Source organism: Stegostoma tigrinum, chromosome 16, assembly GCF_030684315.1.
Source record: "Stegostoma tigrinum isolate sSteTig4 chromosome 16, sSteTig4.hap1, whole genome shotgun sequence".
Taxonomy (NCBI): domain Eukaryota; kingdom Metazoa; phylum Chordata; class Chondrichthyes; order Orectolobiformes; family Stegostomatidae; genus Stegostoma; species Stegostoma tigrinum.
In genome coordinates this window covers 16,095,303-16,119,105 of record NC_081369.1, presented here as the reverse complement: position 1 = coordinate 16,119,105, position 23,803 = coordinate 16,095,303, and the positions used below count along the sequence as shown (strand labels likewise).

General features: G+C 41.7%; 1 protein-coding gene across 1 annotated transcript; it reads right to left on the bottom strand.

Moving 5' to 3' along the window:
* Window positions 1–2,436: 2,436 nt before the first annotated feature.
* Window positions 2,437–23,268, bottom strand: arl2bp (ADP-ribosylation factor-like 2 binding protein). The gene is made up of 8 exons (XM_059651625.1): window positions 22,959–23,268; window positions 22,737–22,858; window positions 17,140–17,209; window positions 12,241–12,302; window positions 10,516–10,622; window positions 9,778–9,863; window positions 7,885–7,981; window positions 2,437–3,798 (listed from the first exon to the last, which is right to left on the bottom strand). The coding sequence occupies exons 2-8, from the start codon at window positions 22,753–22,755 to the stop codon at window positions 3,694–3,696; spliced, it is 546 nt and encodes a 181-aa protein (XP_059507608.1). The 5' UTR covers window positions 22,756–22,858; window positions 22,959–23,268; the 3' UTR covers window positions 2,437–3,693.
* Between the last annotated feature and the right edge of the window lie 535 nt (window positions 23,269–23,803).

Genomic DNA, 23,803 nt, shown 5'->3' with positions numbered 1-23,803 from the left:
GACATTACCATCATCATTCCTGGATATGTTCTTTCCCACTGTTGTGGCACAGTGATATACAGTTGCCCTGGGAGTCCACAACATTGACTCCAGACACCATGAAGTCGCAGGTTGAACATGGGCAAGAAACCGCCCCCCCCCCCCCCCCCCCCCTCTGCTGATGAATCAATACTCCTCCATGTTGAACTACACTTGGAGGAAGCAGCGAGGGTGACCATTGCATGATCCTTGTGGACATGAAGTCTTGGTCTTCAAATTGAGAATATCCTCAATTGAACTGAGTGGCACTATCACCATGTTAAATGGGACAGGCTTTGAACAGATCTAACAAATCAAAACTTAGCATCCATTAGGTGCTGTAAACCAGCAACAGAACTGTAGTCCAGCACAATATACAATCTCATGGCCTGGCTTATCCCCAACTCAGCTATTAATATTAAGACAGGGAATCAAACCTGGTTCAATGAACAGTGCAGGAGGGCATGTGTGGAGCAACACCAGGCATACCTAAAAATGAAGAGTCAACCTGGTGAGGATGCCAAGCAGCAAGGGGATAGACAGGGCTAAGTGATCCCACAACCAAACAGATCAGATCTAAGTTCTGCAGTCCTGCCACACCCAGTCATATTTGTGAAGCCTCCAATGAGTTGTTTAATTGAACAAAATTGAGGTTTCACAAATATCCCCATCCTCCATCTCAGAAGAGCCCAACACTTCAGTGAAAAAATATAAGACTGAAGCATTCACAGCAATCTTCATCTAGAAGTGCCAAAGTGGATGATCCATCTCGGTCTCACGTGGTGGTCCCCAGCATTACAAATACCAGTCTTCAGCCAATTCAATTCACTCCAGGATATCAAGAAACTGCTGGAGGCACTGCAAAGGCTATGGGCCCTCACGGCATTCCAGCAATAGTGCTGAAGACTTGTGCTCCAGAACTTTCTGGTCCCCTAGCCAAGCTGTTGCAGTACAGTTACAGCACTGGTATCTACCTGACAATGTGGAAAATTGCCCAAGCATGTCCTGTACACAAAAAGCAAGACAACTCCAACCTGACCAATTACTGCCCCATCAATCTACTCTCGATCATCAGGAAAGTGAAGGAAGGTGTCATCACCAGTGCTATCACACAGCACCTGCTCAGCAATAATCTACTCAGTGACGCCCAGTTTGGCTTCTGCCAGGGTCACTCCTGACCTCATTACAGCCTTGGTTCAAACGTGGACAAAAAAAGAGCTGAATTCCAGAGGTGAGGTGAGAATTGTAGCCCTCAACATCAAGGCCACATTCAACCAAGTGGTATCAATGAGCCCTAGCAAAACTGGAATCAATGGCCATCGGGGGCAAACTCTTCAGTGGTTGGAGTCATACCTGGCGTAAAGGGAGACGGTTGGGCTGACAAGTGGCAAGTAACATTCGTGCCACACAAATGCTAGTCTGTGATCATCACCTATAAGAAACAATCTAACCACCGCTCCTTGACATTCAATGGTGTTACCATCTCTGAATTCTCTATTATCAGTTGAGTGACACCATCTTTGTTATTCCAGACCAGGACTTCACTTTTGTTCCCTTGCAAATACAGGAGTGTAACAACTTTTACCTCCCCTCTCCTCATTGCCCAAGGTCTCAAACTTTCCTTCAAGTAAAACAACGATTCAGAAGTCTTTCTTTCAATTCCCTGCCTACAATGTCGCCTCCTCTACACAGGGTAGACCTGCTTTGCCAGACACATCCATCCAATCTGCCCACATAACCCCTAAGTTCCAGTGGCCTATTGTTTTAACTGTCCACCTTGCTCACACACAGATATCCCTGCTGTACTGTTCAATGAAGCTGAAGTAACAGCACCTCCTCCTTTGAATAGGTGCTTTGCAGCCCTCTGGTCTAAACGCTAAACTCCATTTCTTTGCCTGTTTCATTTTTGCTTGCAGGCAGTAGCATAACTGTTAAGGCACTTTTTCTGTTTCTCTTCTTGCACCATTACCATTGCCTTTGGCCTCTAAGATAAACTCATGTGCCTTTCAAATTGTCCTGATTTTTTTTCTCCCTTTTCCTGCCTCCCCTTTGCTCAAAACTTACTATATCTTTAACTTATACCAAATCCAATGAGGTCATTGACCAGAAAAGTTAATTCAAATCTCCACAGGTACTGCATGATCAAACTATTTCCAATATTCTCTTCAGATTATCAGCATCTGCCAAATTCTGTTTTCTTCACAGCACACTGTTCACTTGAAGATTGCTGAAATTGCCAGGAAACAGATGAGAAGCTAAGAATTAAATGTAATTGGACATGTAATCAGCTGTGTCATGTTATCATTATATGATATTTCTGGTACACGGAATTTATATTTTGAAGGTAACTAGGACTGGTTATACAAAACGTCTGTTGGACAATGTCAATATCTAGTTACACAATAAAACTGACGCAACTTGTCTTACAAAAGTGCATTTCAGCAATCTTTTATTCAAAATACATAGGAATAAAAAATATGTACAAATGAAAAATAAAGTAAGCATGACTTCATAACCCACAGTGAAACCAGAGCTAAATTGACAAATTTACTTTTGTACACATTAGGAAAGCCATAATACTCTGCATTCTTTCAACAAGATCCTTGTTCTTGCATTTCACTGTTCAATGTAGCAGTGCCAAAGATGTTGACTATTTAGTCCAGTTTGTGGATATAAATTCAATGTCTCTAGTTTTGGCCAATCAGCTGGTGAAGTGAATAGGGTTTAAGCAATTAAAAAAACCTATATTACAAAATAGTTTTACAACTGGGTCAAATAATTTACAGGACCCTCTACCTAAGATAGTGTTGGTGGCAGGTACAACATTATCACAGACATTACCTAACTGCATTACCCTGTGGAATTCTCACTTTCATTCAGGAAATACGATCGTTCTAGGATAAGAGCAACAAACCAAAACACAAATTGTAGTCATAAACAGAGGAGATATAAAATCCTGATTCAATCTCACCTATATTTACAAATCCCCATGTATTAATAGAGGCCAAAGTAGCATCTCTGACCCAAATATCAGCATATGGGAATGGCCTAACTGAAGAACAAATTTTAATGTATGAAGAGTTAAAGTACTTAAGTTACCAATGTCAGCTCTGCATGTACTGAAATTAATGGAAAAAAACAGTCATGGATATACGTTTTTGTATTTTTAAATAAAAGCATCCCATTTTCCACATTGAGAACTAATTTAAGTTGTCTGAACTGTACCAATGGTGGCCAAAATCAAAAGCCATTAATATTTCTGATTTTGGAAACTATATACAAGCCTGCAGGTCAAAATGACATGTGGACTGTGCCTCTAATTACAATCTGCCAGGAGTTCTGGAAAAACACACATGGCAGATGGGTCTCAAGGCATATAGTGGTCCCCTAAGCTCTACCTTAAGGTGAATGCACATTATAGCTCGCATACCTGAAAACAGCGTTAGGAGGGCCCTGTCCTACATTTAAAAATGTTGTTAAAGATGACAAAATTCTTGCTAAGTAGTATCTGAAAAACAAAAAATATTAGACCTGATGCCTTTTATTGTGCTTTTAAAGTATACTTGTATAAGCCTCCTTACAAAATACTGTAACATGTCAAAACGTCTGTATCGTTGTGCTTGGTATATGCAAGTATACAGGAGCAAATGCAGAACTCCAGGAACAATAAGACTGTTAGAAAGTTTGCATGTTATGTGAAGATTGAGGCAATGGAGATGATTTTGATAATGAAGTCACGACAAGATCACCACTAAAGTCAAGGCCACGCCCTTCCTTTTCCTGAAAAGTAAATATAGTTTACATTAAGAATAATCTATTTTTAAGTCATTACTCAAAAAGTTAAAATCATTGTGTGCATTCAAATTAGTTACAAATTAAAATGAAAATAAATTTAAACATCAGATTTACATTTGATAATGACTTCTTACTATGAGGAATCCCAATAGAAAAATGTTCAAAATAAGAAATTAATTAGTCCAATTCCCCTTCCTCTTTAAAATATAGACACATTTCTTTCCCCTCTCGGCTAATCATCACATGGAGAAGAAGTTTTCCTAATAGGTATGATCAATCATCTGTTCTATTTTCCATAACTACATTATTGAGAAGAATCAGTATTTAAGATCATGTTAATCTTAATATAAAAACCACCATGGCCAGGAAAATCTTGTCAATAATTAGTCAATTTAGTGTGGAGCTGGAGCAACACAGCAGGTCAGGCAGCTTCAGAGGTGCAGGATAGTCAATGTTTCGGGAGTTCTGATGAAGGGTGTAAACTTGAAACGTCGACTCTCCTGCTCCTCTGAAGCTGCCTGACCTGCTGTGTTCCTCCCATCAACATCTCTAAAACAAACTACTTGTTTGTTAGTGGGATCTTGCTATGCACAAATTTAGTTGACTTGCTTTCTTCAATAGTGATTACACTTCATGAGAATGTCACTGGATCTAATGTACTCTGGGATGATTTGAATTACAAAAGGTGCCAAACATGAATGCAACCCCATCTTTTGTTAATCTTCATTCTGCTGTCCCAATCTACATAGACATACAACAATGCAATTGGTAAATGTGTAAGTTCAATTCTTCATTTGTACGAGAGTCAGTTGGAGTGGAAGGGGAGGTGTGCAGTTCAACAGCAGGATTCAGTGGATGCAATCTGAAAGACAGGCAGGAGCTCAAGGGTGTGGGAACTTGAACAAAGAATATCAGAAAGTTCAAGCAGGGTGGATGAATATCGATACTTCAGGATATAGAAAGATTCATATATAAATGTGCAGGGTCTGGTCATTTTAAACTCAAGTCACCAGGATCCAAGAAATCACTAGCGCTAGAAAATGACAAATGTAATAGTAATGAGAGGCAGCAAACCTGTTTGGTTGAAGCAGGATGACTGGGTACGTAGATTATGGTGAAAGAAATCAAACCAGCTGTGCCTTGTGTGTAATTCCATCTCTCACGGCACAGCTCAAGACCCACTCTGAAGACCTGAGCTCATTATTTATGCTGACATTTCACTAAACTCCAGGAGATGCTGTCTTCCAAACAGACAGACCCTCTACCTGCCCTCTCAGGCAGGTATGTAAGATTCCATGTCGCCATAAGAATGACGGCAGGATGCTCTCCAGGTATCCTAACTGATACTTATTATTCCACCAAATTTATAAATTAGATGAATTATTTATAAGGGAAGTTCAAAGGGAAAAGCACATTTCCTTATTCATGTTTTCAAGGAAATTGGTGGAAGCATTTGAGTGACTAGAGGCATGGGGCCAGAAGCATGTTATGGATACCTCACAACTCTAAGGGGAAAAACAAAGTGGCTTGCATTCATAGTGTCTTTCACTTTTATCATTGAAAAGCACTTTTCAGTCAATGAAGTAGTTCTGAGATGCAGCCACTGTTATAATTTAAGAAACAAGTAGCCAATTTGCACACAGCTAGATCCAACAAACAGCACTGTAGTAATGATTACATTTTCTTGTGATACTAAATTGAGAAATAAATATTAGCTAGAGAACCACAGAAAACACCCCAGCCATTCTTCAATATAGTATCGTCTGAGAGTTTATGCTCATCTTTGGGGAACATACGGAGTCTCAGTTTAATGTCTCATCAAAAGATGGCAGTTCCACCAGTGCAACAAGCCTGTAGTACTGCCCTGGAATGTCAGCGTTGACTTCTGTGCACTCAAACTCAATGCTTGGGACTCAGGTGTGGGAGCACTATTAACTAAGGCACAGCTGACACCCAAGGATGATCTTCATTCTTGAATGGATGCATTTCCTACATCCTGAAAGCTTAGCAGATATTTTGGCAAAGGCAATATTATACAAACAAAGAGCGAGAGAAAGTTCTTTTAGTTCCTCGAGCATGCTCTATCATTCAGTAAGATTATGGCTGACCTCATTGTCTCCTTAAATTCCTTCCTACTGCTGATATTCTTTTATCTCCTTGCTTAAAAATGATCAGGCCATCCCTGATGAAAAAAATTTAAGGACTCTGCTTTAACCATATTTTCAGGGCATTCTAAGAACTCACGAGCCTCAGAGACAGAACATTCACTCATTTGTTTCTAAAGGATAACCCCTCGTTCTAGATTCTCCCATTAGAGGAAATGTCCTTTCCACATCTACCCCTCAGGATCTTGTACATTTCAGTTAACTCGCCTCATACTCTTCTGAACTCTAGCAGACTCAAATCCAAACTGCCCATTCTTTTCTCTTAAGTCAATCCATCCATTGCAGTTACTAGTCGGATGAGCCTTCTCTGAGCTGACTCCAATGTATTTAAATCCTTCCTGAAATAAGGTGACCAATACTGTACACAGTATTCCAGATGTAGTCTCACCAGTTCTCCGTATAACTGAAACACAACATCCCAATTTTGTATTAAATTCCACTCAGAATAAATTACAACATTCCATTCACTTTCCTAATTTTTCTATTATTTGCTGTAACTGTGTGCTAGCCTTTTGCAATTTATGTACTAGAATGGCACAGCAGCTCATTGGATAGCACTGCTGCCTCACAGTGCCAGGGATCCGGGTTCAAGTCACCCGAGGGTGGAATGTCTGTGTGGAGTTTGCACATACCCACGTGTCTGCGTGGGTTTCCTCCGGGTGCTCCGGTTTCCTCCCACAGTCCAAAGACGTGCAGGTTAGGTGGAATGGCCATGCTAAACTGTGTTCAGGGATGTGTAGATTAGGTGGCTTGTAGGGGGATGTGCTGGTTGGGATGTTCTGAGGGTTGGTGTGGACTTGTTGGGCCAAAGGGCCTGTTTCCACACTGTAGAGATTCTAAATAAAAACTCCCAGATGCTGCCATCTTTCACCACTTAGATAAAATGCATCCTTTATCTTCCTGCCAAAATGAACAATCTGACACTTTCCCACAATCTGCTGCATTTGCAAGATCTATGCCCATTCATTTACCTATCTATATTTTAATGTAGCCTCCTTATGACCGCTTCATTGTTTATTTTCCTACCACCTTTACGCTATCAGTAAATTTGGCAACCATTACTTCTGCTCCTTCATGCAAATCATTCCTTTCATAAACTGTAAACAGCTGAGGTCCCAGTACAAATCCCTTTCAACCTGAAAAAGACCTAAATATGCCTATTGTTTGCTTCATGTCGGTCAGGCAATCTTCTATCTGTGCCAATATGCTAGCCACTACATTATGAGCTTTTAATTTGCAAAATATCTTTTGATGTGGCACCTTATCAAATGTCTTTTGGAAGTCTAAGTTCAGTACATTCATTGCTCCCCTTTATCCACAGCACATTACTTACTCAAAGTAAAGCAATAAATTGGTTAATCATGATTTCCCTTTCACAAAACCATAAATGCAGTTTTCCAATATCATTCCACATAAAGGTGGACCAATGCAACAATGGATTACATTATGTACAAACAATACAAGGAGAATTTCATGGAATAAGAGAAACAGAGACTCTGCTGTGTCTTGAGGGCACAAATATCTCCAAGATAAATCTGCACAATTAAGTCCTCATGGCCAAGTGATCCAGGGAAAAATGTTTAGTGAACAAAGAAGGTGCTTACAGAATCAGGCAGATGCCTGATTTGTTGGCCTTTCTGAGCTTAGCACATGACGTAGATATTGACCAGAGTGACCTTAGACTCTAACTTTCATATCTACAGAAGGACAATATCCGCTTTACTGTGATTAAAAATTGAGCTGAATCTTGACTCTTTATAAGGTCATCCTTCTCTAGTCAGGGTCAAGTACAATTGAATTGCAGACCAGGGCACAGACCACCTTAAATTTTCCTGTAGACTGCAGGTCGATGTGTAACGATGGTTTAGTTCTATCTGAGAAGTACTGCAAGGTTTGGTGTACATACCATCCTGTAATCAAGAAACATTTCTTTGAAGGCCAGGAAATCTGTGAAAGTCAGTAACATATCAAATATATCTCCAGATATCTCATCTTTATGCTGCCTGTAACAAAGCAAAATAGGACTATTGTAACTGCTTCAATTCGTTTTCAAGTCAACAAACACTGAATATTTATTGTCCATAGGTCAATTGTAGCTGCAATTTCAATTTCTGAAATGTTCATTTTTACTGAAAAATATATAAAAACAGTGGGGGAGATTTTCAAGGCCAGTCCAAATCATAGGTGATACTGTTCTGGTGTCCACATAAATCAGACTAGGACATGGGAAAGTCAGAATGCCTTTTAGGTTTGGGTCTCAACATTTTAACCAGTGAGCTAGCTACAAGCACAACGCTGCAGTGAGTTCGTTTTCTGCAGCAAGAGAAACAATGGCTTCAGTCTCATCGATGATAATAGGAACTGCAGATGCTGGTGAATCCAAGACAACAAAATGTGAGGCTGGATGAACACAGCAGGCCAAGCAGCATCTGCTGCTTGGCCTGCTGTGTTCATCCAGCCTCACATTTTGTTGTCTTGCTTCAGTCTCATCAGCAGGTTCTAAAGCATGGAAATTAGACTCTCTTGTAATCACCATTTAGGACTGGGGACATTTCATCAGACTACATTTCCTCATTAAAAACAAAGTACTAAATCACTTTACCAAATAGTATATAACAACTCAGCTCCTGAGTTTACCCCAGGTTGATCCCACAAATAACATTTAAATTGTGGACAGGGGAGAAATTCTGGTTTGAATTTTTCTGATGACCAAATAGACCAAAAATTAGTACCTTACAGACACAATAAAATTCACTTTTAAAAATCATATGCTTTCATCAAAGCATTAATTAAATTTTGATCAATTGTCCAAAGCAGTCTATAGCTCCATCTTGTGATGACAATTCAAATGTTACATTAATTTTTGTATTAGCTGAAATAGTGACATTTGTCAGAAATGTTATTGAATGTTCAGATTGTAATTTCACCTACTTAACAAAGGTCATTGCCTTCCAAAAGTAAAGCATTATGACAGTGTAAAGCACGTGAAACTGCAATTATTAATTCAATACTATGCCATATACCAACACCTTCTCATGCAACTTCAGAAGATCCAACACTTGCCCATTTATCTCCTCCCACCTCACTGTCCAAGGCCCCAACATACCTTTATCTTTTGATGAATTCTACACTATTCCCAAAATTTAGGTTGCTTTTTCTGGCAATTTTATGTCTCCTGTTTGGATCTAATACTGCCCCTAGTTTCTTTTGTATGCCATGGTCAAGACAGCTTTCCTGTTTAATTATTTATTTAGATTCAGTTTTGGATTTAACCCTAAGTTTTCGATTTTACTTATCCAACACTCTCCATCTAAACAAACATTTTTTTCATTTTATGATCCCTCTTTCCCAATGGACTCCAAACAATAACATTATTAGTTAATCCTTTCTCATTTTGCAAAATCTCATTTTAGGGTAAAGTGCTCTCTAGTTGGTTCCTATATGTTTTTGTCTGAAACAAACCATTGTGTATATACTCCAGGAAATCCTCCCCCACTAATGAATTTTATAACTCTGACATATAGTGGCCACTACCCAATTATTTTGGGTGGACAAAAATGGCTACAATTGAGAATGGAAACACTGAGTTTCACTTCTCTACTCCAGCAGCATTTGTGCCAGATATAACTTACTCATACCATTTTGAGCACATTCTAGAGTTTGAAGGAGAGATTTTCATTTGTACTGCTCTGCTATTCATTTGATAAAATTGCCAAGTTATACTGAGAGACCAGAGTTAAATTTTGAAAATTACAAAATGTACCATAGTTTATAAGAACCACCACGCTGTTTAACTTACTGTAGTGATGTTATGAATGTAGTCATATTGAACGCTGGTCTCCTTTCCATTAACTGTTGCTCAATGTACTTCTCTAACAAGTCAATCTGCAGGAAAAAGATACCATTAACGGAAACTTGCCAGAGGGGAGAAAAAAATTAAAACGCCGGATATGATGCAATGGCAGCTTGCCTAAGTATTTAAGAAAATAAAAATTGGTAACTCAGAATACTGAGCTCTCACCTCCATGCAAGAAAATAAATTGAGTATTGCAAGACCTGTTCTCATAGCAGCTCTTTTACATAACCCACAAAACAATAAAAAACCCCACAATTCTTTTAAAACAAATCATGTGGACTTCATATCTTTTGAAATCAGATCTACTGAACTGACCTTGTTCACAGGGCATAGTAAGAACATGAAATGGCTCCATAATTCTGGAATCCAAAACCCTCCGAAGAAAGAGAGGCTCATATCAAGGACCATTACTGATACTCTAGTTTTTTCCTTTTCTGAGGTAATATTTTAGAGTTCTTTCCTCTCATGGGGCTATATAAGAATCCTTTTAAATCTTCCAGTTCCTCTTACTTTCGCGTCTTAATAATGGTTTTCACAAAAAAATTATACTATTATTAGTACAGAATGTTTCATGTTTATTCCATTTCAGGAAATTGTAGCTATAATTTGTTGGTACACATATTTTTGAACTTTTTAAAGTTTCAGACAGATATAAAAAGACATTAAAGGGCAGAGACTCACATATTCTTGGAAAATTGAAGTGTAAATAAGTTTGTTTTCTTCAGTATTCTCAAATTCTAAATAGTATTTATCCATAAAGTTTCTCTGTAACTGCTGAAATTCTTCATCTGAAATAAAGAGATTAAAAGATCACATTCTGCAGCATTAAGTACAAGCTTTGACTGCCTTTGGGTGTTTGCATTACGTTGATGTTAAACAGAGATGTAGTGTTATAAATACAGAAATATAGATATGATGTATCAGATCTTGCAGCCTTGGAGTCAGCCAGCCATTTATGGAACAGCAGGAGGCTCTCTTCCCATTGCCTTCCTCAATCCTCAAAACCCTGCAAATTTATGACTTGCATATATGTATTCAATTTCATTTTGAAATCACTGAACATCTCTAGTTCAGCCTGCCCTTGTGGCAGGAATTTCAGATCTTGCCACTTTCGTGTAAGTAAATACTTTTTCACATTCCCCACTACCCAAACACTTACATCAGTGTTCCTTGTCCTTGAACCATTAGCTAATGGAGATAGTTTATCTTTATCTACTACATTAAAAAATCTCCTGTCTCCTTTGCTCCAAGGAAAACAATCCCAGCTCTTCCAATTACACATTCTCACTCTGCCCACCTTCCTACTCTCCCCTTCCCTTCTACCTCACCTTTACCTCCTCCTCCCCTTTAGATCATTCCTCCCCATCCCCCTTCCTACCTCCACCATCGCTTCCATCTCAACTTCCCTTTGTCCCCATCTCCCTTACCCCTTCACTCCCTCCCTCTCCCTCCACCACTTTACCATCCCGTTCTGATTCTCTCTCGTCATCCTGCCAAGTGAGTTTTTCCAGTGCCTTCTGCTTTTACTTCCGCTTGTAATTTCTATATTTGGAATCTCAGCGGCAGCGCTGATAGGACTACTTAATGGATGGCCCATTGGACAATGTCTCCTATATCTACAGAAGATTGTATCACTATGGCAAGTCATTCCATCAGCAAACTGAGATACAACACACGAGAGCAGGCAACATGGCCACTCTAATCATAGCCAGTTTTCCCATTACTTTTTCCTCTCAATTTTCACCCCATCCATTACCTCCACAATGTCTGCTTCTATCAATTATTCATCAGCTTCTTCTTCCTTAGTAAGTATCAACATCAGGTAAAGTATTCTAGCTTTGCCCTGTGACCTTAAGCATATATCATCATCTTTAACAGTAAGGCTCACACAAACTCTTGATACTTGCTCATAATTTCCACATCAACAGAAGAGTTTTTGATTCTCTTTCATATTGACTGTCATGCTATTCTCAAGTTCTCTCTTTGCCAGTCTGACTTTCCTCTTCATCTGTTCTTTTCAGAGCTACGTTTGCTGTACCAGCCAGGTACATTTGTATTAGAAGCAATCGCCTCCAAAACACAACTGCATAAAAGTTGAACCATTAATTTGTGTTTAGAGAAAGAATTGGTCTCAAAAATTCAACTTTTACGCTGGGTATATATGTTATGTGAACACACAAAATAAGCTGTATAAAGCTGGTAAGCTACAAAGATAAATAACCATGTGAGAATATGATATAAAGGCAATAAAATAAATGGTGCTTTAAAGTAATAAGCCGTAAGTGATAAATCCTTTAATGTTCAAGAAGATTAATAAACAGCTGTGAAACTGCTAACGTGTACAAAGTGCAAAAGTGAAGTAAATATTGAACTTTAAATTAATTTCATAACATTGTTTTCACCTACCCATAACAATATCTTCTATGTGTCCAATGACGGTATCAAACTCAGCATCTACTGCCGAAGAACTGGATAGTAAACAGATGAAAATGAAAATGAACTTTTTAAAAATGTGATTCATGGTATTATTAGTTATGATGTTTTCTTTACTTCTAGAAATGGAGAGCGATTCAAACATTTGTATTTTGAGAGAGTTGTATGACCCCTTTCTGTTCTGTTGGGATTCAAAGCTGCATCAGTTAACATGAAAGACATTTTTCTGGTATCTCCTAATTACTTTATGGAAGTTGAGATCCTTGAGGCTATTTACTGTTTGAGGCTCCCTTCTGTTTCTCATTACATGCCACCCACTGCCAACATGATTTGAAACTGTTACTTTTTACATGTATGTTGATGACACCCATTTTTGTCTCACTACCTGTCTGTTGGGATGACTCTCCTGTTGCTGAATTATTAGTTGTCTTATCCAGAATGCAGTACTGGCTGATCAGACTTTTCCTCCAACTAAACACTGTGTATCTGAAGTCATTTTCTTCAACCTTTGCTAAAACCTCTTATCTCTTGCCTTTGCTCTGTACTCTGCACCTCTGTTTATGAACAGGATTCCATATTCCCTTTGAGCAGCCTTCACAACATGCCCTGCCACCTTAAAAGGCTTGCTTTTATATACCCAAAGGGGTCTTGGTCTTTGGGTTCCCTTTAAAAATGCCGATTTTAATTAATTTTTCTGCTAATGTATGAGTATTTTTCAACAGCGTGGTTAAGTTTAGAGGTTGTTTTATCATTTGATGCATACATATTGGAGAAAACAAAGTGCACATCAAAGCAATATTCGTTTTACAATGACCCAATCAAACTCTAATTTTCATCAAAAATGTCCATTTAAGAACGAATTTCAATAAATTTTAAAAAATTGAAATAATAATTAAATGTTGAAACAAACCAAAAATCTACTCAGACAACAATGTGATCAGAGCATAATTATCACAAAATATACGGATATGTCACAGAGGAATGGCAGGATACAAAACAAACAAAACCATGATGATGGTCATTGCAGTTGGTGTCCTCGTGCACCCCATAACTGCATCAGCCCGAAGATTGCTGAAAGTGAAAGCAAAGTCCAGGGTGTTCCTGTTCATTTCTCTTCCGAAGTTTTTCAATAATTCATTCAGACAATTACAGTGAGGTATGATTAAAGTTTTGCTCATCCAAATTTTTGTAGCATGTCCTCAACATCACAACGAACATCAAATGTCTATGATTAATATTACACACACAAGCTGATAATTACAATTGAACGTATTTAAAATCAAATTGTGATGTTGACCGTTTTAAAATCTGGGATGAAGAAAATTGTTTGAAAGTGGAAGACGATGATTCTCTGGCCTAATGACGACCAGTTGATGTCTTCGATACTGGAGTAACATGAATCACGGTGTCCTTTTCCAGATGCTTAACATCAACGGTTCACTTGAAGAAAAGCCTGTATATATTAACCATGTTATCTGTCCAAAAGACAGACTATCAGAAAATGTTTTAAAAAATGATAACTTGTATGCTTCTAAGGTCACAGGAAGACACCAAGTGATGAATGTTTCATAACATGTTACGATTTAGTTTTTATGGACTTGCAGATGAAAAATACATTTTTGCTGTTTCCTGCCTGTTAAGAGGATATTGAAGAATTAAATGAAGCTCCACTGGTCTGTTCTGATTAATTTAAAGTCTGATTTTCTTTGACAAATTATTGTTTACCAGTATTTAAAACCTACAACAGTCTTACTCACTGTAAGCAATACCAAAGCTACCCAGAAGAATGATCAGAGTAAACTAGTTATGCATGTATGGAAATATGAATTATTACACAGAACTTTGAAATGGATGATAATTCTCATGAACTTAGAGGATGCCAATTCTTAAGATCTGTTCCAACAATGTGCCATGATTTGAGTCACGTGGATAGATAGAGTGATTACCCTTAACTGAAATGTGCATGTGCAGAAACAAAATCAGAAATCACTGGAGAAATGCAGCAGGTCTGGCAGCATCTGTGGAGAGAAAGCAGACATAATGTCCTGGGTCCAAGTGATCCTTCTTCTGCAGGGAGTTTTCCAGCAATTTTTGGTTTTGTTTCCGATTTCCAGCATCCACAATTCTTTGCACTTTTTGTCTGTATCCATGCAGGTCAGCTGGCTGCGGCAGGCTGCATTGATTGTCAGTGTATAAGCCGGAGATGTCACCATGTTAGGATGCATCAGCACGTGCAACACTGTATCATATTCCTTGTGCAGTGACATCAACACCAGTCCTTGCACAGGCAGTCCCAACGAGACCACCGTACATACTGATGTCATCAGGGAAGCAGCTCCATTTTCCACTGGTTGGAGATGAGAAGGGGATTGAGGCTGAGGGCAAAGCAGAAATGGAAGTCGAAGCCCACAACATGGAGCTTTTTCTCCTCGGAAGGAGTAGGTCTCCGGCACCAGTTCACTGCCCGGTCCTCTCCAACTGCTGCACTGCCTGTGCTGGAGGCCCACCTGGAGCAGAGAGGATGCAGTTGGGACTGCTAGTAGCACGTCTGGAACCCAGACAGGAGGCGACAAGTGGGTTGGGCAGCATGTCGGCATGGGGTAAATGCAGCAGCTCTGGTGTCTGAATACAGCATCTCAGCTTCAGAAAGGGCCCCTCTCCACGTGCTGCAGGAGTGGGAAAAGCAGAACAAACTGTGCTTGCTGAGGAGAGCGATTAAACAGCTCTGTACCGATATCACCGGGGAAGGCAAGTTGTGCTTCGTCAACCCCAGCCTTTGCCTCCACTAGTCCTGGAATCACAAGGACTCTCAGCTGAAATGATTTCCTCAGAACATCTGAGACTTCCTGTTGTTTTCTGTCTGATTTGGAATAATACTTGGAATGAGCGGAAATTTTCTAACGTGACACCCCTGTTTAAAAAGGGAGTAAAGCAAAAGATGGAAAATGCAGGCCCATTAGCCTAACGTCAGTCGTGGGTAAGATTTTGGAGCCCATTGTAAAGGATGAGATTTCTGAATATTTGGAAGTGTATGGTAAAGTACGGTACAGTAGGGCAAAGTCAGCACGGTTTCATCAAGGGGAGGTCATGCCTCACAAATCTGCTCGAATTCTTTGAGGAAGTAATGAGCAAGGTAGACCAAGGCGACCAATGGATGTTATCTACCTGAACTTCAAGAAGGCCTTTGACAAGGTGCTGTAAGGAGGCTGCTGAGCAAGCTAGGGGCCCATGGTATTAGAGGCAAGGTGCTAGCATGGATAGAGATTGGCTGTCTGGCAGAAAGCAGAGAGTGGGGATAAAAAGGTCTTTCTTAGGATGACAGCCAGTGACGAGTGATGTTCTGCAAGGGTCAGTGTTGGGACCACAGCTTTTCACTTTATACATTAATGATCTAGATGAAGGAACTGTTGGCATTCTGGCTAAGTTTGCAGATGATACAAAGATAGGTGGAGGGACAGGCAGTATTGAGGAGGTGGGGATGCTGCAGAAGGATTTGGACAGGTTAGGAGAGTGGGCAAAAAAATGGCAGTTGGAGTACAACTAGGAAAGTGTGAGGTCATGTACTTTGGTAAGAAGAAAAGAAGCATGGACTATTTTCTAAATGGGGAGAAAATTCAGAAGTCTGAAGTGCAAAGAGACTTGGCAGTTCTAGTCCAGGATTCTCTCATGGTAAACTTGCAGGTTGAGTCAGTAGTCAGGAAAGCAAATGCAGTGTTAGCATTTATTTTGAGAGGACTTGAATATAAAAGCAGGGATGTACTCCTGAGGCTTTATAAGGCTTTGGTCAGGCAACATTTGGAGTACTGTGTGCACCTTTAGGCCCCATATCTCAGGAAGGATGTACTGGCCCTGGAGCAGGTTCAGAGAAGGTTCAGGAGAATGGTCCCAGGAATGAAAAGCTTAACCTATGAGGAACGTTTGAGGACTCTGGGACTATATTCATTGACGTTCAGAAGGATGAGGGGGGATCGAATTGAAACTTACAGAATACTGAATGGCTTGGTCAGAGTGGTAGGAGAACCTAGGACCTGAGGGCACAGCCTTAGAGTAAAGGGAAGACCTTTTAGAAGGGAGACAAGGAGAAACTTCTTCAGCCAGAGAGTGGTGAATCTATGGAATTCACTTCCACAGAAGGCTGTGTAGGCCAGGTCATTGAGTGCGGTTAAGACTGAGATAGATAGGTTCTTGATTATCAAGGGGATTATCAATGGTTTAGAAGGGGTGGACGCTAGGAAGTTGTTTCCGTTAGGCGGGGAGACTAGGACCCGTGGGCACAGCCTTAGAACTAGAGGGGGTAAATTTAAAACGGAAATGAGACACGTTTCTTCAGCCAGAGAGTGGTGGGCTTGTGGAATTCATTGCCGCAGAGTGCAGTGGAGGCCGGGACGTTGGATGCTTTCAAGGCAGAGATCGACAAATTCTTGATCTCAAAAGGAATCAGGGGGTACAGGGAGAGTGCAGGGAAGTGGTGTTGAAATGCCCATCAGCCATGATTTAAATGGCCAAGTGGACTTGATGGGCCGAATGGCCTTACTTCCACTCCTATGTCTTATGGTCTTACGGTTACGGGGAGAAAGCAGGAGAATGGGGTTGAGGAATTTTCAGCCATGACTGAACGGCAGAGCCGACTCGATGGGCTGAATGGCCTAATTTTTGCTCCTATGTCTTATGGTATAGTCTTCCTTCACCTGTGTGTGCACTTTGCACCATCTAGGAGGTGCCACATGCAGCAGACAGTCAGTTAGATAATCTCTCCAGTGATCACCTTTTGTTTGTTACTTTATGAAAATCAGTCATGAAATATTCCAATTGTAGGGCTTACATTTTAAACTGCGAATCTTGACAGTCACCCTATTACAGAAGCTTACTTACTCAGACGTAGCAAGATTGTCATCCTCTGAATCCTCCATTTCTACCATTCGATCTCCAGTACCAAAAAGAACTATCCGAAAAAAAGACAGAACAGTAAGCCAACCTCTTATTTTCAATATATAATTACATTCAATTATTTATTTGTCAATATATAAAGGCAGGAATTGAGGTACAGTAGTTCAAATCTCAAAGGCACTAAGTCTCCTCAGAACAGAAATGAATCAAAAACTGGGAACCATATCCTGATTCATTAGCAAAAATGTTGTCCTATTCACTGTGTAATGCAGAACTGTGTCTTTCAGAGCAAGAAGATTCAATCTTAATTCTGTGTCCAGTCAGCTCATAGATTCATACAGGGCAGAAAAGGCCCTTCGGCCCATTGAGTCTGCACCGACAAAACTATCCACTAAAAATAGCCTAATCTCAATTTCCTGCACTTGTCCCACATCCTTGAATGTTATGACATGTGAAGTGCTCATCCAAATATTCTTTTTAAAGGTTGTAAGGTTTCCAGCCACCACTACCAGATTCCCACCACCCACTGACAGAAAAAGGTTTACCCCAAATCTCTGCTGAAATTGCTGCTCCTTACCCTAAAACAATGCCCTCTCCTGACCGACTCCTCAACCTAGGGTAACAGCTGCCCTCTATTCACCCTGTCCATACCCCTCACAATCTTATAAACCTCAAACACGCCCCCCACCTCAGTCTTCTCTGCTCTAAAGAAAAAAATCCAAGCCTATCCAGTCTCTCCTTACAGCTCAATTCTTCCAAGACAGGCAACATCCTGGTGAACACCCTCTGTACCCACTCCAGTGCCATTACATCCTCCCTGGACGGTGGGTCCAGAACTGCACACAGTACTACAGCTGTGGCCTGACCAAAACCCTTCCAATACCCCGCAGCTTCAAACAGGCAGCCTCCTTCATCCCCACTGGGTCCTAATCTTTCCCTGGTTAACGTCTTCCCTCTAATGCATTTATAAACTATCTTAAGATTCTCCTTAATCGTTTTTGAAAGTCCTTTTTCATACTTCCTCTTTGTTCTTCGACTTGCTTTAAGTTTCCTCCTGCACTTCCTGTATTCCTCTTGGGCTGCAGCTGAATTGCTCCCTTTGGATTTGTTAAAAGCCTTTCTCTTCCTTATCCAATCCTGAATTCTTCTGGACATCCAAGATTTCCTGAACTTATTGCTCCTACATTTCCAACTAACAGGTACATGTTGGACCTGTACTCTTCCCCAACTCCTTTTGAATGACCTCCTCAATTGCTCTGTTGTAGATTTATCCACAAGGTACTGTTCCCAGTCTACTGTGGCCAGATCCTGTTTTATTTTAATAAAATCTGTCCTCCTTCAATCCAAAACTGTCCTTTGCAGGCCATCTTTTTCCTTATCCAGAACAAATTTAAACCATACTGTGTTGTGGTCTCTATTGCTGAAATGCTCCCCACTGCCACATCAAACGCTTGTCCGGCTCCTTTCTTCAGAACCAGATCCAGTAATGCGCTGTCCCTTGTTGGGCCTTCCATGTATTGATACTAAGAACTCCCCTGGGTACATTTCAAGAAATCTGCCCCCTCTCAAACTTCCCCTTAACACTATGTCTACCCTAATTTATGTTGAGAAAGTTGGAATCCCCTCATATAACTACCTGATTATAACTCTTACACACCTGTGTGAACTGTTTACATATTTGCTCCTCTATTTTGTGCTGACTCTCTGGGGATCGATAATACATTCCCAGTAAAGTAGCTGCCCCCTTATCATTCCCAAGTTCTACCCACAAAGCCTCATTTGAGGACCATTCCAAATTATCATATCTTCTTCTTGCAGCAACCGACTCCTTAATTAATAGTGTGACACGACCATCTTTTTTAAACCTTCATCTGTCTTGCCTAAAGGATCTTATACCCTGGAATGTTGATATGCCTTAGTCCAGCCGTTCTGTCAGCTATGTTTCTGTAATGGGAGTGTGATATTGTTGCCATGTGTCAATCCATGTCACTCACTGATCAGTCTTGCTTATTACACTCCTGGCATTAAAGTAAAGTCCACCCAGCCTTGCCTTACCCACTCTCTCTTAGCAGAACTCACTGTGACTTGCTTCCTTTGCTGTAACATGTTGCTATTTCATCGATATTCTGCTTCCCCTCCCCCGCCAGACTAATTTAAACTCTTCTCAACAGCACTGCAAGGATGTTGGTCCCAGTGTGGTTCAGGTGCAGACTGTCCCCTTTGTACAAGTCTGACCTTCCTCAAAAACGGTCCCAGTGATCCAGGAACCTAAAACCCCTCTCTCTTGCACCAACTCTTGAGCCACGTGTTCATCTGTCCTATTTTCTTATTTCTACACTCGCTCGCACATGGCAGTAGGAGTAATCCAGAGATTACAACCATTGAGGTCCTGTTTCTTTAAGTCTACTGCCTCGCTCGCTGAAATCTTGATTCAAGACCTCATTCCTCACTTTGCCCGTATCATTGGTACCAACAGTGCTGGTTTTAGAAAGCAGCAGTGCGTATATATTTCAAGCTTCAGTGTGCTTTGGTGGAAAAGCGCATGCAGAGAGGAAAGGCCATAACCAGAAAACTATACAAATGTTGTTAATTGGTCAAGACAAGCTCCTGTTTGCGGACGGAGTGAATTAGTTTAGTTGTGATTAAAGGCAGTGCCAGCTGAAACAATTGCGAAATGGAATAACAATATTGTTGCAATACTTGTGCTCTGGACTGCCTAGGTGCCCTCACAGGCTAGCTACACATGCATGTGTAACAGAATGAAGATACTGGCCTCAGCTTTAGCATGAGTATTTCATTTAATAATTTCACCAGACCATAATAATTTCCTGAATCAGAACAGCATCTAGGCTGATTAAAAAACATGACAACACAATTCTATTTTCCCCTAAGACCAAGACTCTGTGTTAATTTGACACCAATTATTCAAAAGGGAACCCTGTACGCCAGCAAATAGAAATCAGCCAGCTGATGTGGGAAAGGCACTCAAACTGTGAACCCATCATCTCTGATTGGGTACTTCTATGTCACATTTGACAAGTGTGACATCAAGAAGCCCGAGCAAAACTAGAATCAATGAGTATCCAGGGAAAACTCCCACTGACTGGAGTCATAACTGGCACAGAGGAAAACATTTCTGGGTGTTGGAGTTCAATCATTTCAGCTCCAAGCCATTCTAGCAGGAGTTCCTCAGAGTGGTATTCCAAACCCAACCATCTTCAGCTGCTTCCTCAATGACTTTCTCCCCATAAGGTCACAGTAGAATTGTTCACTGGTGACTTTATACCGTTCAGCACCATTTGTGGCATCTCAGATTCTAAAGTAGCTAGTGCTCACATGCAGCAAGACCTGGACAGTATCCAGGTTTAAGCTGATAAGCGGGAAAGAAATCTGAAGCAACTGAGATTTAAATTCCTCACACAGATTGTTGTCCTGACATTCAGTTCGATGAGTAGAAAGATTTAACAGATTTGGATTAAATAAAATGGCCAGAAATGTTAGACACTGTTACTTCAGACACAATGGCATTTGTAGCTCAAAACCAGTTAGGAAGAATGAGCAACTAGAAATATATTTTAAATCTGACATGATGGTTGAAAACAATAGATAGCCACATACAGAATACTGCATTCAATTCTGGTCTCCCTGTTATAGGAAAGAGGTTGTTAAACTTGAAAGAGTTCAGAAAAGTTTTACAAAGATGATACCGGGATTGGGGAGTTTGAGTTAGAGGGAGAACCTGAATAGATTAGGGCTTTTTTTTACCTGGGGTGTTGGAGGTTGAAGGGTGGCATTACATCGATTTATATAATCATGGATAGGGTGAATAGCCAAGGTATTTTTCGTAGGTCAGCGGAATCCAAAACTAGAGGGTATAGGTTTAAGGTGAGATGGGAAAGATTTAGAAGGGACCTAAGGGGCAACTTTTTCATGCAAAGGGTGGAGCATGTATGGAACGAGCTGCCATCAGAAGTGGTGGAGGCTGGTACAATTACAACATTTAAAAAGGCATCTGGATGAGTACACAAATAGGAAGGATCGAGAGGCATATGCCAACCTCTGCCAGATAACCTAAATTGATCAACTCCCATTTGCCAAAACTTGGCCAATATCCCCCTAAACCCTTCCAACTCATATACTCACCCAGATGCCTTTTAAATGAAATTGTATCCATGCCCCTCATGATTTTATAGACCTCGAGAAGATCACCTGTCAGCCTCTGATGTTCCACGGAACATAGCTTCAATCTCTCCTTATAGCTCAAACCTTCCACCCCTGGCAACATCTGTGTCCTTTCAAGTTTAACATCTTTCCTCAAGCAGGGAGACCAGAACTGAACGCAGTATTCCAAAAGTGGCCTAACCAAAGTAATGTACAGATACAACATGACCTCCCAACTCCTACTCAATGCACTGACCGATAAAAGCAAGTGTACCAAATGTTTTCTTCACTACCCAAAGATCCCTTCATTTGGCATCATATCACAGGACCTTACCATTAAGAGTAGAAGTTCTGCCCTGATTTGCCTGTTCAAAATGTAACATGTCATGTTTATCTAAATTAAACTCCGTCTGCCAATCCTTGCCCCATTGGCCCATCTGATCAAGCGCCCATTGTACTCGGAGGTAACCTTCTTTACTACCCACTACACCTCCAATTTTGGTGTCAGCTGCAAACTTAGTAACCATTCCTCCTATACCTCACATCCAAATCATTTTATATAAATGACAAAAAGTAGTGGACCCAGCACCGATACTTGTGGCATACTGCTGGTCACAGGCGTCCAGTTCAAAAAACGACACTTCACCACCCCCCCCTCTGTCTCCAACCTACAAACCAATTTTATATCCAAATGACTGGCTCTCCCTGGATTCCATGTGGTCTAACCTTGCTAACCAGTCTACCATATGGACCTTTGTTGAATGCCTTGCTGAAGTCCACATAGACAACATCCAACACTCTGCCTTCGTGAAACGTCTTTGTCAATTGTTCAGAAAACTCAATCAAGTGAGAAATGATTTCCCACATATGAAGCGATGATGATCCCTAATCAGTCCTTGCCTTCCCAAATTTGTGTAAATCCTGACTCTCAGAATCCCCCTCAACGACCTACCCACCGCTGACAGCAGGTTCACTGGTTAATACTCCACTGGTTTCTCACTGGGCCCAAGATGTTGACTCTAATTTCTCGCCACAAATTCTACCAGACCTGCTGTGTTTTCCCTGCAATTTCTGTTTTTGTGCACCCTCATGCTGCAGGGTCTCCCACCTGGCGATCTCCACGATCCTGCCAGACTCTCACCTGGTGATCTCCCGCATCCTCACCCCTCCAGGGTCTCACCTGGTGATCTCCCGGATTCCCCCCGCGGGGTCTCACCTGGCGATCTCCCGGATCCCCGCCCACCCCCCGGGTCTCACCTGGCGATCTCCCGGATCCCCGCCCACCCCCCGGGTCTCACCTGGCGATCTCCCGGATCCCCGCCCACCCCCCGGGTCTCACCTGGCGATCTCCCGGATCCCCGCCCACCCCCCGGGTCTCACCTGGCGATCTCCCGGATCCCCGCCCACCCCCCGGGTCTCACCTGGCGATCTCCAGGCCATTGTTGAAATCCGCCTCCTCTCCACAGTAACGGAAGTAACTGGTCCCACCACAGAACCGTCCCCCACTGCAAACAGCGGTGTCACCGCAGGTTCCTGGGGTCGACTGTGGGGAAATAAAAGACAGGGGCAGATAGTGATGAACTCGAACAGGGTTTAGCTCAACGATCTCGCTGTGATCTCCACGTTAACCATCTCCAACCTACCTCTGGATAATTTGCCCCCGGTCCCAGCTTCCGGTCCGCGAGCTGTGGAACCAGCATCCGTTAGATTCGAGTGCGTTCCGCTCCGGAAGCGCCGTCAGGGGGACAGGGAGGCTGGTGCCGCCTGCTCCGTCAGGGAGACAAGCTCTGCCAAGGGAGGCATCATATTTTGATTCAGCTGTCGATCCCCTTGTGTTGTCCTCATCAAGTCAACCTGATTCACGACACGGATTTACCATTAAAAACATTTCCTTTCCCATAAACCTAGTTTCAGAGTTTCCAGTACTTTAATGAAAGACAGAAATTGTTGGAAAAACTCAGCAGGTCTGACAGCACCGGGGGCGGGGAGAAGACAGAGCTGGTCAGGCAGCAGCTACAGGAAGACAGTAGTCCAATTCCTTCGAGATGTCCTTGTTCTTCAAGGACCGCACTCCGGCCCCCACCCCCCACAGGGGTCGAGAACGCCCTTGGCCGTGTCTCCCGCAACTCATCGCTCACACCCCGCCCCCGCAATAACCGCCCAAACAGAATCCCCTTAGTTCCACACACACCACCCCACCAACCTCCAGCTACAACACATCATCCTCCAACACTTCCGCCATCTACAATCCGACCCCACTACCAAAGACATTTTTCCAACCCTACCCTACCCTTGACTGCCTTCCAGAGAGACCGCTCTCTCTGGCACTCTCGTCCGCTCCACACTGCCCTCCAACCCCACCACACCCGGCACCTTCCCCTGCAACCGCAGGAAGTGCTACCCTTGTCCCCACACCTCCTCCCTCACCCCCATCCCAGGCCCCACATCAAGCAGAGGTTCACCTGCACATCCACCAATGTGGTATACT

Coding starts and splice junctions, on each gene's coding strand:
- arl2bp (XM_059651625.1), bottom strand. Junction 12,303..17,139: donor GACAATCTTGCTACGTCTGA/GTAAGTAAGCTT, acceptor TTTACTATCCAG/TTCTTCGGCAGTAGATGCTG. Junction 9,864..10,515: donor CTTCAATTTTCCAAGAATAT/GTGAGTCTCTGC, acceptor TTTTTCCTGCAG/ATTGACTTGTTAGAGAAGTA.